The sequence below is a fragment of the Melozone crissalis genome, unplaced genomic scaffold (assembly GCF_028551555.1).
Source record: "Melozone crissalis strain CALT ecotype California unplaced genomic scaffold, PUWL_Pcris_2 ptg000033l_1, whole genome shotgun sequence".
NCBI lineage: Eukaryota > Metazoa > Chordata > Aves > Passeriformes > Passerellidae > Melozone > Melozone crissalis.
The window spans coordinates 6,755,571-6,770,058 of record NW_026535811.1 but is presented as its reverse complement, the minus strand read 5'-3'; the positions used below and the strand labels follow the sequence as shown (position 1 = coordinate 6,770,058).

Genomic DNA, 14,488 nt, shown 5'->3' with positions numbered 1-14,488 from the left:
GGACATCATGGGCTTGCAGACATCCATCAAGCCCTGGCAGTGGGGACACCAGTGAGAGGGGGCTGATGAGAGACCACTCCAGAGCAGCAGTGGTTGTGTATGTGCTTTGCCTGGCACACAGGAATGGTTTTCACATGCACAACTGAAAATCCACAGCTCGCAAGGAGCATCACTGCTGTGGAGCCAAATCTGCTTCACAGCCTTCCTTCAAGCTACAGTTTATTTCAAAGCACACCCAAACCCACCATCCGGGGAAAAATAACTCAGTGAAGAAGTTTCTCTGGCAGCAGTGCACAGAGAGGGTTGGACCCTCCTCCACTGTGCTGCTTTGGTCCTGCTAGAGCCTCCCCAGCAAAAACTAAGAATTTGCTGCCATCTGTAGACATTTGGGTGCTGTTCAGGCTGTTTCCCCAGCCCTGCTCCCACAGCCCTTATATAGGCAAGACAGCCACAGCAAAACCTCCCCAGTCCCAAGGCAACCTATTCCTTTCTTCAGCCTTTTGCCATCTAAGGTAGCTTGTACTGTCTCCAGATTATTTATTCTTCACTGTTGGATGCCACTGCTGCAAGGAGGGTTTCAGTATCCAGCTCCACTGGCTGCAGGCAGAAAGCTTGGACTTTGCTGGGGAGCAGACAGTGATTCCCTTCTGAGTGGCTCTGACAGAAAAAAATCTGTCCTTTGAGGAGTGTGTTGCTGAAGTCCCACAGTGGCCAGCAAGCTTTTCCCAGCCCAGCTGTGCTCCAGGTCTCAGCTGGACAGTGGCAGCCTGTCCTGATGGGGCTGGCTGCCTGGCAGGGAGCTGTACTCACCCTTCACACCCTCCTGTGCTCTCCAGGCTGGAACCCCCACCTCCCTCAGTGTTTCTGTGTCTCTGCACACACATAGAGGCTGTGCTGCCCACTGAGCTGCCGCTGCTGCTGCTCCCTGCTCTGCTGGGCCTCTGTCTCCCTGTGCCCACCATCTTCCATCAGCTTTACCTCTAGGACGTGCTCTGAGAAGGTGATCTGCCATCTCCCCTCCCTAGGGTGTCCCTTCTTCCTCAGGTCAGGAAAATAGCCCTGAGATGGTGAGGGAGTCCAAAACACCTTGTTTCAGAACATAAGGTGTTACATCATGGGGAGTTGCTGTGTGTTCCACACCATGGCCTCAGAGCACAGCCCTCTGGTGAAACACCTCCCTGATGGAGCAGAGCCCAGCCATGGAGCTGAGGTGTCCCAAGCATTAGCACAGTTCCCTGGTGCCATTCAGGTGGGTGTGCCAGCCCCACACCTTCAGCAGGTGAGCAGCAGTGCTCTGGACCCATGTCTCCTGCAGACCAGTCAATCATAGCAAAGGAATCTTTCTTCACTGTCCCAAGCACTCCAGGGGCCGTGGCCAGGGCTGTGAGAGCAGAGGAGGGACACAGGGGTTGGGTGCAGCAGTTCATGGTGCCCCACTTCTTCCTTCTAGTTCCAGGGCCAGGCCAACCTGCACGTGTTTGAGGACTGGTGTGGCAGCTCCATCGAGCAGCTCAGGAGAAACCTGCACTTCCCTCTCTTCCCTCACGTGAGTAAGACCATGGCATCTACTGTCCTGCACTTCCCAGCTCTGCTTCCCTGGTGGATCACCCTTGTTCCCTTCATGTCCTACCCATACCTCCCTCTCTGTCCTGCTTTTTGTTAAAATCCACCACCTCCCTCTCACCCACCTCCTCTGCCCTCCTGAGGGAGCAGGAGGCTTTCAGAAGGGTTCAAGGGTAGCAGCCCTTCTGCTGCACTGTGGAGGGTCATTTCACACCTGCTGGCCTGCCAGGGCTCAGACACAGGCTGAAGGAGCTCTGTATTTGGTGCTCTCCTTCCAATTGGCTTCCATGCCATGTCCTGTCCCCACCATCTCAGTGCATCCCCTTCTCACCAGCACCTGCTCCGTCTCATTTCTTACTCGGTTGGCTCTTTCACTCTGCCTCCATCCTCCTCTCAGAGAAAACCCTCTGCCCACCTGTCCCAGGGTTTTTGATTCTTCCCTTCTTCCTATCACATCTAAAATTATTTCTATGAATTTTTTCTTCTTCCATTTCAGACAAGAACTATGCTGAAGAAGTTGGCCGTGTCCCCAAAATGGACCAACTATGGTCTCCGGATATTTGGTTATCTGCATCCTTTCACTGATGGTGAGGGCTCTGAGTGCCTTCACTTGTGTCTCTTGTCACCTTCCCCTGCCTCCCCTCCTGGTGCTGAACCACTGGTGCCCTCACCCTGGCAATTCCAACACCAGGTCCCTTGTGTGGGTGGTGTGTGTGACTGGCCATGGCTGTGGTGTGGCTGGAAGCACGTCTGCCTCTCCCTGGTGAGGAGAAGCACAGGAGACAGCAGATGGGAAGTGTTGATAAAGGAGAAAGCAGATGGGAATGTTGATAAATAACAATGCTGTTGTGAATTCACGTATGTGGCCATGAACAATCCCTGAGCTTTGCCTCCATCCCTGGCATGGCCAGGACTGTCTGTGACATCAGTGATGTCCCTTCTGCTTGCCATGAATGCCATCTGACAGCAGTGACATCTGTGTCCCCCAGCTGCATGCCTCTGCCCCGAGCAGCCTGCTGGCATCAGCCTCTGTCACTGGCCTGCAGCTGCCATCCCTGTGACCCTGGACAAAGGGTGAACCTCAGTCTCCCTGTGTGGCTCATTCCTCCCCCCAAACACTGCATCTCACACACAGTTTTGCTCTGGAAGCAAAAGGGATGTCAGGGGAGGCTTTGCACAGACTTCTTAGCTTTCCAGGGTAGATGTCAGGTGAAGCCAGTGGAGGAGGGACACTGAACCAGTGGCATCTGTAAAGTTTCTTTTCAGTCACAGCAGAGTTAGCAGAGAGGTTCAAAGGCAGGAAGGTGATAATATCAAAAGGGAAGGATGATCTCACCGGGAAAAAGGGTAAGGACAGCATTTTAGAGGAGCAAGATCTGTTCTGTGCACAAGCCCTTACCCCAAAGCCCTACTTACTCCCTGCATCTCTCGACAGGGGAGTTTCAGTTTGCCATTGCTGCAGATGACAACGCTGAGTTCTGGCTGAGTGCAGATGAAAAGCCCTCTGGTGTGCAGCTGCTGGCCAGCGTAGGCAAGGTACAGTGCATGCTGCATGGCTTCTCCCATCGAGGCTTTCATGTTCCTGTGGGAACAGAGACCTTCCTGACTTGCTGTTTCCTTGGACTACCCGGGTTTCTTTCCCTGCCCAACCACAGACAGCATCAGCACAGATGCCAGATGGGGTATGACATGTGATATCTTAAGCCATTTACCTCTTGGTAGTGCTATTGGGAGTCCCTTGTTCACAATTAAGGGACTTAAATCTGTCCACAGGTGATGAATTTCACAGATGACTTACCAGGAGGAATTGGAGGGAAGAGGGAGTTAAATTTTCCTTTTTTACCATTGTCAGTGCAGTAACAAGGGGAGAAACTCATCTTAACTGGAGCCATTTTCTGTCTCTTCACAGACAGGGAAGGAGTGGACGGCACCAGGAGAGTTTGGGAAATTTCACAGCCAGAAGTCAAACATGGTGAGGTGAGTGAGCAAAGTCCCCCAGTCCCAGCCAGCTCTGCACATGACCAGGAAATCACAAGGATAAGGGAAAAGCACTCAGGCTTGCCCTGAGGAGTTTCGCAATACAGAGAAAGGGATTACTCTGGGGTATTGCCAAAGCCTGGCTGATTTACTGCAGGAATGCAACACTGGATTTTTCTTCCCTGCAGCAATCAACCACCAGCACATCCAGGCTCCCCTATATGAACTGTATCCCAAGCTTCCTGTCTCCAGGTTTCCTAGAGGCCAAAACCCAGCAGGCCACACTGAGAGGGAGTTATTCAGAATTAACTCGGAAGGACCTGGAGTGCTCCAGGTGCATAGGTGAAGCTGCCTATCTCACTGGCAGGATCTAAATTTTCTTGGCAGCACTAACCCCGCCTACCCTGAGAATTAGGTTGTTTCAGGGGTGTGGTTGCTCTGCACTCATTGTCTACTGACAAGCTAAGAAATGTTCCTTAATGCTCCTGGTGACAGACACCTTGTTCTTGGCAGGTTGTCAGCCCAGGGCAGGTACTACTTTGAGGTGCTGCACAAGCAGGATGACAGAGGAACAGACCATGTGGAAGTAGCAGTGAGTCTGTGGAAATGGTGGTCCCCTATATGTGTCCCCACAGAGCTCAGGAGTGATGTTTGTAACCATTTCCCTCCTTTCCCTGGCCTCAGCTCCTCATTGCATGAGATGTGGCTCAACCCTTAACCCTTGCAGAGCCCTTACCTACTTCTATGTGAGGTAGTCCTGGCCATGTGTCAGGACCCCTTACTCTGCTTATGTGGGATAGATCTGCCTTCCCTGGGGTCTGTTGCAGCTTTTTGGCCTTTCCTAGTTGGATGTGTCCTGGGGGATCTCTGCTCATTCCCAGTCTTTTGCTGCTGGGTGAATTCAGTCCTAGTAGGGGTTGTGTGTTCCTTTTGTTCAGCCTTGGTTAACTCCATAGGTACTTCATTTTAACGTGTTTCTCTGTTCCAGTGGAGACTGAATGATCCAGAAGCAAAGTTCAAAGTCATTGACTCCCAATATCTCTCCCTTTTTGCTAGTAAGTATCTTCATCACAAGTTTTCCCAAGCACCTCCCCATTCTTCCTAAATGTATCAGCATCCAGTGTTTCACCATGAATCATTGTCTAGCCAGGAAAATACCAGGCATACACATCATTGGGAGAAAAAGGTGGGGACAGTTCAGGAGAAGGACTTCTGGACAAGAGTGTGACTCATTATTAAACATGGGAGAATCAGAAGTAAGATTGGAGCATTTTTTCAGGGAAGTCTAGAGCTCGTGAGGAAGGGCAGAGAGGAGAATCTGCAAAGGTGAGAAGTGTTGAGGATTGGGAGTAACACAGGATGGAGATTGCTTGCTGAGAGCCAGGGGGAACACGAGTCCCAAAACATGGGAGCTGTGGGGATGTGCTGCCAGCTGGACACAACCAGGGAGAAGGGACTGCTCCAGCACTTCAGGGGATTTCGTTCTGGGTCCTGAACACAACAGGATACACTGGCAATGATGGGGGATGCTGCTTTCTTCTGTCCCAGCCTCAAGTCCCTTGGAGTTGGTGTTGGATTGCTGCAAACACACCAGTCCAGTCCCTCCTGTTTTGTAAACCCTTCTTAGCACATCAGGTGATAGTGTTATCAGTTAAGAAGCTCCTTAGTCCTGTTTACCCATACCCAGCTTTGTCATCATGACTTTCCTCTGCCAGCATTCCCCCTTTCCGTGTCTACTGCTGTTGCCTTCCAACATTTCTGGGCTTTTTTTCATAGCAGCCCTTTTGTGCATGGAAGACTCCCTGATGTAATCAAGGCATCTGTTTGCTGTGTCTTGGATCACAACCTGCTGCTGCATTTTCTGACACCTCCCTTGTGGCTAGGACTAGGCTTTCCATTTGGTCCTCCATCCTCATCCTTCTTCCTTCTGCTCTTTTCTTCTTACTCATTACCTGTAGAATAGAAGGCTGACATTCCAGAAGGTCCCTTCACTTTTAGGTGCAGTGCTGCAGTCTCATTTTTATCTGTGCCTTCTGCCCATAGTTTTTTCCCTTGTTCATATTAGCCTTTGGCTTTATTACATGACATCCCATTCTTTCTAAGGTCCCATGTAGTTCAGCACCCCAAAGCTGCACACCACTGCTCTTGGCAGGATATTGCATTTCCTTCATGGATATTTATTCAATTCCCCTCATTTTAGGGTAAGATCCATGGAGACATGAAGCCCTGTGACGGCAGCACCCAAGAAAAAATGTAACCAATACCCAGTTTTGAGTTTGAGCTTCCTGTTGTTCTTGGCTTTCTGTGGGGCTTCATTCCCTTTCTGGAGTAACATCCACCTCAGCCCCTGAAGGTCCTTCCTTTGCCCCTCAGGTTTCTCCTCCCATTCATCTCTCTTCATCTCCTTTGAAACGAAACTTAATACTAACAATACAGAGTTCCTGCCAGCATGGAGCCTGTTCAGTGATGGTGTATCCAAGGCAGGAGGTAATTTTCATCCACTCCTCATCACTGTGTGTGTTTGCTTTCAGTGGAAGCCATGTTCCCACCCCACAGCTTCTCTATCTCCAGATTTCTGGGTCAGAGCCTTTCCTTTGCCTGTGCCAGAAACAGCATTGGTGCCAGGGATGCAATGCCATTTGGAAAGGGCTGGCACTGGAGAGAGGTGTTTTTTAGGACAAGGAGCAAGTTAGCCCCTGTCTCCCCCTTGTGTTCTCTCTCTGGTCTCCAGATGAGACGCTTCTGAAGATGGATGAGGTTGGGCACATCCCACAGACGCTGGCCACTGGCAGGAGCTGGGCTGCTGGCAGCGCCGGCAGCAGGGTACACCCAGCTGACATGCTGAAGCCTGACCCCCGGGACACTCTTTATGAAGGTGAGACTTGGAAAGCAGCTGAGGGAGTAACTGCAGCCTGTGCAGGAGCACGGCTGGGAAGGATTGTCCTGCACTGCAGTTATCCAGGCCATGCTTTTTTATTCCTGATGTAAAAGAGAGGGACAGCTACAATATCAGTCAGAGTAGGAGACAAAGCATAGACTAAAGCCAGCTCCTCTTTCTTGGTATCCAGCTCAAACCACATCCCCAAGCATATTTTTGTGTAAGCGTCTTAAAGGAATGTAAAGAGCTGAGCTGTGCAGGAAGGTTTGTTTAATCTATCCCTTAATATTTCACATGGATAAATAGAACCCAGGGACAGAAGTAGCTGAGCTGGTGGGTGGTTGCAGCAGGGCTCCTCCTGCAGCCCTTGCCTGTGTGTTCCTTGCCTGCAGTGCCTCTGCTCAGCAAGTCCCGCGTGCGCCGGGCCCTGCCCGACTGCCCCTACAAGCCCAGCTACCTGGTGAATGGATTTCCTCTGCAGCGCTACCAGGGCCTCCAGTTTGTAAGTTGGACTTCTTAACTTGATTCTTGCCCAGGGACACACAAGGAGGAAGAAGAGATCCTGTTAGCCATGGGGCCTGGGGCCCCGTGTTAGCCAAAGGCCGCCCTGCCTTTGCAGGGAGTCTCACAGTGGCTGAGGGTTTCATTCTCCATGGGGGGGACTGTAGTATGTGTGGATTACTAAGGCCATGGGCATCTCTTTAGGAGGGCTTGGCCACCTCTCCCCCAGTTAGTTCTCACTCTGTTGTAGGACTTGAGCTCACAGTTAGAGAGGTGGGCAGATGCTGAGGGAGAGGGTAAAAGGCACATACATACATACATACATACATACATATATCTCAGCATGCTTCCTTCTGTCTTCCATTCTCACAGCCTGTTCCTGGACAGAAAAAGAGTGAGCAACTCCTGCTGATTATCCTGCAGCTATGTCTGGGTCACTTTGTGACTGATGCCTGGCATTTAGGAGAGTTTCACTTTGTCTTTCTCTCCTCTTCACAGGTTCATCTATCCTTTGTTTACCCAAATGATTACACCCGCCTGAGCCACATGGAGAAAGACAACAAATGCTTCTACCAGGAAAACCCTTATTATTTGGAAAGGTAGCATGCTGTGAATTTGGGGTTACTAGCAGGGTGGGGAGAAGCTTGAAGGCTGGAATTGGTGTGGAATTTCATGCTCACTACTTAATTCTTAAAAATCCCTTAAGTCTTGCAAAACATTAAAGCATTTATAGTTTCTTTTGATAACTTAAGTAAAAATATGTTTAGGTCTCCAGGGGAAACTACCAGTGCTTTTCTTACACTGTTAACCCAGTGGCTGAGTCAGAGCATGTTTGTTCTCTTACATCAGTCTGTGTATTCCCTGCAAGCTTGGCCTGCAAGCGGTTGGAGCCTCCTGATAGCTGTCACTGTGAAAGCCAAGCTGTGGCCACCACCAGGCATCTCTCTGGGGGAAGAAATGCATGTCACTCATCTTCACTGGTGCCCAGGTCCCAGTGGTGACCCCACAAGGGAGCTGCTACTTGCATGCTCCCTATTGCAGGAATCAGACACCTTGTGCAAGGACTCCCAGCCATCCAGGAGGACTTTTTTGCAGGATAAAGAGGGTCACTTTCCCTGTAAGATAGCTGATTATGGCTTCCCTGTGCTCAGGATCTTTTGCCTTCTTCCAGGAAAGGGCAAAGGAATATTCATCAAACTTGTGTTTTGCTCTTCTCTCTGCAGATTTGGATTTTACAAGTACATGAAAATGGATCGGCCAGAGAAGAGCCTGGACTCTGGAGAGAAGACTGAGCAACCAGGTAGGAGCCCTAATGTCAGAACCCAGGGGATCCTTCTGTCTGTCACTTTTGTGTGTGGTCTTGCAGCACCAGCTGAAGGAAGCTGTTGACTTTCCATGCCAAGCAAGTCTCAGCCTTTCCCTGCCAGATTGCTGTGTCTGGGAGGAGACTTTTGCTGCCACTTTAACTTCCCTTAAGGGCAGGTTGGGACCTCACCAAACAGTGGGGCTGCAGTAGACAACATGACAGCTCTCAGGTTTAGCTGAGGGGCAATTCTAGCAAAACCATGGGCAGGAGTAGCCCAGCCAGAGGTGTGCATTGTGGCAGCCTGTGGTCACACCTGCCCTACACAGCTGAGGGCAAAGCCAGACAGCTCCACAGCCTTTGGCAGCGGTGAGTGCTGAGGAGGCTGAGCATGGCTCCAACATGGGAGAGCATCCCTGTCCCTCTGGGCAGGAGAGACAACACTGAGAGGAGGCAGGAGAGAAGGAGCTGCCCCCCTGCCTGGTGGGTGCCTGAGCAGGGCAGGGAAGGCAGCGGGAGGATGCCAGAGATGTAACTTTGATTCATCCCGCAGGGTCCCAGGAGGGGAACCTGGATGAGCTGCAGTACGAGGAGCAGGACGTGGAGAGCACCAGTGCCCCTGAGCAGGCTGGCACAGGGAGGGCAGGGCCAGCAGGCAATGTCCCCAGCAGTGTGCTGGGCAGTGACAACATCCACCAGGACTATTCCCTCCGGGAGCGCCGCCGGCTCCTCGCGGTCACGGGGAACGATGCAGGAGAGGAGATAAGGAGGAGGAGGACAAAAAGGTCTGGGATCAAATCAGCCATGCTGGCCTCTACCAACCAGAGCCTCAGCCTGCCTGGCCTAGAGGGAAACCCAGTAACGAAGAGGCCCCGTGTGAAAGCTGGAGTCAAAGACAATTCCAAGAGCCCTGCGCAGCATGCCAGGGCCATCCAGGGGAGAGTGCCTGTCAGAAGGACAGTCCCTCCTTCTAGGCCTGTGTCTCAAAGGCAGCAGTTTCTTGGCCACCCCAGGGACTCAGGGGTCACAATTCCCAGCAGGGTAGGACCTCGAGGAGACCTCAGCACCACAAAGGACAGGCTGCAGCCAGGAGGCACCGTGCCAGCTGGGAAAGGAATCCCAGTCTCTGGCAAAGCTGGGAGACAGGCAGTGAGTGCTGCCAGCCCCAGCCAGCAGCCCGGGCTGCCACAGTGGCTGAGCCAGGTGCAGTCCTACATTGCTGAGCAGAAGGTGGCCAGCGATGGGGATGTGGGTGAAGGAGAGGCACAAGTGGCATCTCCTTTGAAAGACAAGTCTGGAGGAGCAGCAGAGGAGGAAGAGGTGGATGGGGAGCCAGAGGAGGAAGATGAGGAGGATTTTGATTATGTACCAGTGTTTGACCAGGCAGTGAACTGGGAGCAGACCTTCAGCATGAACAACCTGGACTTCCATATGCTGCGCACAGACTGGATTGACCTCAAGTGCAACACCTCAGGAAATTTGCTGCTAAGAGAAAGGGAGGCCCTGGAAGTTACACGTGTCTTCCTGAGGAAGCTCAACCAGAGGAGTAAAGGGTAAGGTGCAGTGAGAAAACCAAGGGGCACTGTCCCAGAGCTGGCTTACCATGCTGCATGGGGAATACGTGTTATGTGAGTAACTGGTGAGAATCAGAGGATGAACTAGATGTGGTAAATAAGATTTCAGGCAAGGAATCTGTGTAAAACACTGGACTTCAGGCACACTTCTTTTTCCTGAGAAATGGCACCAGCTTTTGCTGGTACTCTTTTGTTACATGATCTTGGTATGTTTCTTTTTCTTCTCAAGACTTACCTTTCTGTTTTCCTTCTGGGAAACAGACACACTTCCTCTAGCCTCAATAAGCTAAACAGTCTTAACTCCTGACCTTTCTGTTGGGCTGGCCTTAATTTTTATAATTTTTTTACCAGTCTTTTCTAGTTTCAGTTGGTGCTAATCTTCCCATACATAAGTGACCAATATCCTGGATGTTTTATGGAATGGGTGTTATTAGCTTCTAATCCCTGCTGGAACTAGGCCTAATGTTACATATTAAGATCACATTTGCATTTTCAGGGTCACACCAGTCACAGCCAGGTGTAACTGACCAGCACACACAAGATTTTCTCAGGATTTTTAATTTACAAGCATCTGGTTTATAACAGAAATGCTTGCTATGATATGAAAGGGCATGACCTGGCATTTCATCCAGTTTTGGCCATTCTGAATCTACAGCCCTGCCAGTTTTTACTGTATAATTGCTCAGTCCTAGTCCATATTCCTGTTTGATAAGGTGTCATGAGCCAGTTTCAGCAGCCCAAACATGCTCCTTGTGCCAAAATCATTGTAGGTGGTGTTGAATACACTCGCTATTACCAGCCCTACACAATCATTCAGACACATTTGTTATTTTCTGTGTCACCTTTATTTCATTTCTCTTGCCAAATATTTTCTCTCTTGGCCAGAATCCCAGGTCTAATCCCACACTCTTGTGGATTTAGGAGAAACAGGTGCTACACATTCCCATGGAACTTTGGAAGCGGCGCAGCAAAGCAGGGGGGAGCTGGGGACAGAAAGGCTTGTGCTGGCCCGAAGGAAGGAGCCCAGCAGGGCTGGGGGAGGGACAGGGCCAGGTTGTGCCCACAGCAGCTGTGTCCCTGCAGGCGCTTCCAGCTGCAGCGCATCGTGAACGTGGAGAAGCGGCAGGACCGCATGCGGGGCAGCCGCTACCTGCTGGAGCTGGAGCTGCTGGAGCAGGGCCGGCGCCGCCTCCGCCTCTCCGAGTACGTCTTTGCGCGCGGCTGGCAGGGCAGCAGCAGCCACGAGGAGGACGAGAGGAGGATGAGGAACCTGGTGTGGGGCCGCCGGCGGCGCCTGATGGCCGCGGCGAGCGAGCCGGAGCTGTGCTGGCCCCAGGGGTTTTCCTGGAACCACCAGGCTGTGGTTCACTTCGTGGTGCCAGGTAAGGGGAGCTGCCTTCCCAGGACATCAAGGGGTGGCACAGTGGGTGGTTCCCATGAGGGCAGTCATGGACAGTGGGTCTGAGCCAGCCTCAGCCATCTTACTTGGGTCAGTGTCACATTCACATTCTGTGGAAAAATCCCTTTGCCCAGGATCTTTCTCCTGAGAAGCTGAGAAGCCTCAGAGAAAAAGGAAAACAACTTTTATCTCATTTGCTTCTCCTGTGTTGTGCTCACATGTGGAATACGTTTGGGGATTGTTTATCCGCAGGTGGTTGTTTCATTGGTTTCTGGTGTGAATTATTTTGACTCATTGGCCAATCAGGCCCAAGCTCTCTGGAGAGAGTCACGAGTTTTCATTATTATCTTTTTAGCATTGTGTAAGTATCCTTCCTGTATTCTTTAGTATAGTATAGTATTCTTTAAAATAATATAGTATCAGAAAATGATTAATTAGCCTTCTGAGAACATGGAGTCAGATGCATCATTCCTTCCTGCCACAGGGCACCCTGCAAATACGATAGTTCACTTCCAATTTCTGTTCTCTCCAAGTTAAATACCCTCAAAAATATGATAGGGCTCAAGCAGCCGTGGCTTGTAAGCTCAGAGAAAGCCCCTGTCACATGGTGGGGAAGAACCCACACTGATTCCTTGGCTCTGTGGTCCAGGTTTTCAGCCTGGGCCCATTGCATCATCCCTGAAAGGTTGTTGAGGTTTGACGGAAGGCAAGAAGCCTTGTGTGTTGAGAAAAACCACCACCATTTAAATCAGTTTGCTTTGTTTCTCTCCCTGTTGGAATACAACCAGTGAAGAACCAGGCACGCTGGGTGCTGCAGTTCATCTCTGACATGGAAGAGCTGTTCCGAGTCACCAAGGATCTCCACTTCAGCGTCATCATCACCGACTACAGCAGCGACGACATGGATGTAGAGAAGGCTCTGAAAAGGTCTACCTTGCACAGGTGGGACTACTGCTTGGTGACAAAATGCCACCCACACACATAAGCCTGCAAATGGCACATTTGGCAGTCTCTGTGTGTTGACCAGCCACAGCCTGCTGCAGCTGGAACACCACAGACACCATCCATCCACACCCTGCACGTACACGAGAATGTGTTTTTGTTATGATGTGCATACACATATATGCATGGAGCACTGATAGGAAAGTGTAAGGCAATACCTGGTGTAGTCTTTCAGCTAAATTTATTGAATTTGTCTCTTTTTTTCAAGATTGCAAGAGAGAAGAGAAAGCAAGTCTCTCAGTGGTGGGTCAGGGGGAAGACAGAAATTATAAGAAAGCTCTGAGTGGGACAGAGAGCATGGAGACCTCTGTTTGCTGGAATGACCCTGCTCTGATCTGAAACAGTTTTGGCTGGTCATTTCTGTTACCTGCCAGGGGTTTCCAGGTCTAGTCCTAGGACAGAGCTGGGCTAGAGCTGAGAAGAGTTTTGCTAGGCTCTCTTCAGGGGCAAGATTCTCTGGGCAGACTGGAACAGGGAGCAGTGCACTCCCCCAGCAAAGGTTTCCTCTGCTCCAGAGGGTGCACGGGGCAAGGGCAGCTCCATGGCCCAGTGCTGTGTGGAGCTGCCTGCAGTGCCTCCTGTGCCACTGAAATTCCCTTTCCTCTCTGACCCCCAGCTATCGGTACCTGAAGCTGACAGGGAATTTTGAGCGTTCTGCTGGGCTGCAGGCGGGGATTGACCTCATAACGGTGAGTCTGGGGGGCTTGGGTGGGCAGGGCAGTTTGTGGTGTGTGTCTGGTGTTGCTTTGGTACTGAACACGCTGGTTTTTAGGGAAGGGAATAGCCTAGCAGACCAGTTCAAATGTAGATGTGTTTCCTGTCCTTCCAGAGTAAGGGTCTCTTTATTCTGAGGAGCCTGTGCTCTGTTTGGTTCTTGGTCCATCTGCTGGCTCTGCCAGGTCACAGTCATGGTATTTCACACTCATCATTGATCAGCCAATGGACATTTTGCCAGCCCTTGGCATCTCAGTTTCTGATGCAGCAATGAGATTTTGACTTCCATATTTCTGTCTTCCTGCCCCTCAATAAATACTTACTGAAAGTCAACCTGTTTTTTTTTTCCCAACCGGTACAATTGGTTCAGGACCCGCACAGCATTGTCTTCCTGTGTGACCTCCACATCCACTTCCCAGCTGGAGTCATCGATTCCATCAGGAAGCACTGCGTGGAAGGCAAGATGGCCTTTGCACCCATGGTCATGAGGCTGCACTGTGGGATGTCCCCACAGTGGCCTGATGGTAAGAGGGCTCAGACTTTGGGAAATGGGGAAAGAAGGAAGTGCCTGCCTCCTCTGCAGTTGTTCCTCTGGCACTGCCAGGGTCTGGAGCTTGAGGTATTTCCAAAACCATCCTTTGTTCCTGTCTGTCCATCTCTCTCTTTTCTGAGGGGGCACAGCCTGACCTGAGGAGAGCTGGTAGACCAGGGGTGAGGGAACCAAGCCAAGATGGAGGGACAAAAGTGGTACAGCATAGGATTTCCTTTAGACAGAGGTGGCCATCCTGAGCCACCTAGGCACAGGGACAGCCCTGGGAAGCTGAGACAGTCCAGGAATTGTGTTGCCAGACAGGAGATGTGAGAGGCCCTGCTAACAAGTTGACAGGACAGACCATGCTCTCTGTCCACAAGCCTTTCTCGTTCCCAAAGCTGGTTGGCATGGTTGGCTCTGCCTTGGTGCTGAGTTTACTCCCTGGTGTCAACATTTGGCTAAAGTAGCTGGAGTCTCACTCCAGCAGCTCTGCTGGAGCCATCAGTGGTTCAAAACCCCAACAAAGCTGTGCCTCTTTTGTGCTCTCTTCAGGCTACTGGGAGGTGAATGGGTTTGGTCTCCTGGGCATATACAAGTCTGACCTGGACAAAATTGGAGGCATGAACACAAAAGAGTTTCGGGACCGCTGGGGAGGAGAGGACTGGGAGCTCCTTGACAGGTAAGCATCCTCTGTCATTGTTCAGGTGCTCAGGAGGGGAAGCCCATCAGATCCTGGAGAATCAATGATCATGGGAGTGGGGTTCTAAGGAGGTTGAGATGACTACTGCCACCATAACCTTGGCCAGTGAAGGAGAGTGTTTGAGCATATCCTGACCTCAAACCTAGTAGGTGAGGAGACACAAAACACTTCATTTCAGCCACTGGTAAGAGAAGAGCTGTTTTCTGCTGCCTTCCAGCCACACTGCTGGTTGGGCTCCTGCAGATAAGGCACTGGTGATTGTGAAGACTTTATCCTCTTCAAGCACTCAGAGCGCAGTATGATCCCTCACATTTCCCATATAACATTTAGTCTTGAAGACCAACT

At 51.0% G+C, this 14,488-nt stretch overlaps 1 protein-coding gene across 1 annotated transcript in view; it reads left to right on the top strand.

Annotated features, from left to right (window-relative positions):
• Positions 1-14,488, top strand: part of B4GALNT3 (beta-1,4-N-acetyl-galactosaminyltransferase 3) — a 58,217-nt gene that overhangs the window by 43,216 nt on the left and 513 nt on the right. The window contains exons 4-19 of the mRNA XM_054281786.1: positions 1,451-1,546; positions 2,060-2,150; positions 2,999-3,099; positions 3,473-3,540; positions 4,054-4,132; positions 4,529-4,595; positions 6,272-6,415; positions 6,811-6,920; positions 7,418-7,518; positions 8,143-8,219; positions 8,776-9,775; positions 10,880-11,178; positions 11,984-12,137; positions 12,814-12,886; positions 13,282-13,435; positions 13,996-14,122. Of these exons, the coding sequence (XP_054137761.1) occupies positions 1,451-1,546; positions 2,060-2,150; positions 2,999-3,099; positions 3,473-3,540; positions 4,054-4,132; positions 4,529-4,595; positions 6,272-6,415; positions 6,811-6,920; positions 7,418-7,518; positions 8,143-8,219; positions 8,776-9,775; positions 10,880-11,178; positions 11,984-12,137; positions 12,814-12,886; positions 13,282-13,435; positions 13,996-14,122 (2,741 nt within the window). The remainder of the gene's footprint in view (positions 1-1,450; positions 1,547-2,059; positions 2,151-2,998; positions 3,100-3,472; positions 3,541-4,053; positions 4,133-4,528; positions 4,596-6,271; positions 6,416-6,810; positions 6,921-7,417; positions 7,519-8,142; positions 8,220-8,775; positions 9,776-10,879; positions 11,179-11,983; positions 12,138-12,813; positions 12,887-13,281; positions 13,436-13,995; positions 14,123-14,488) is intronic.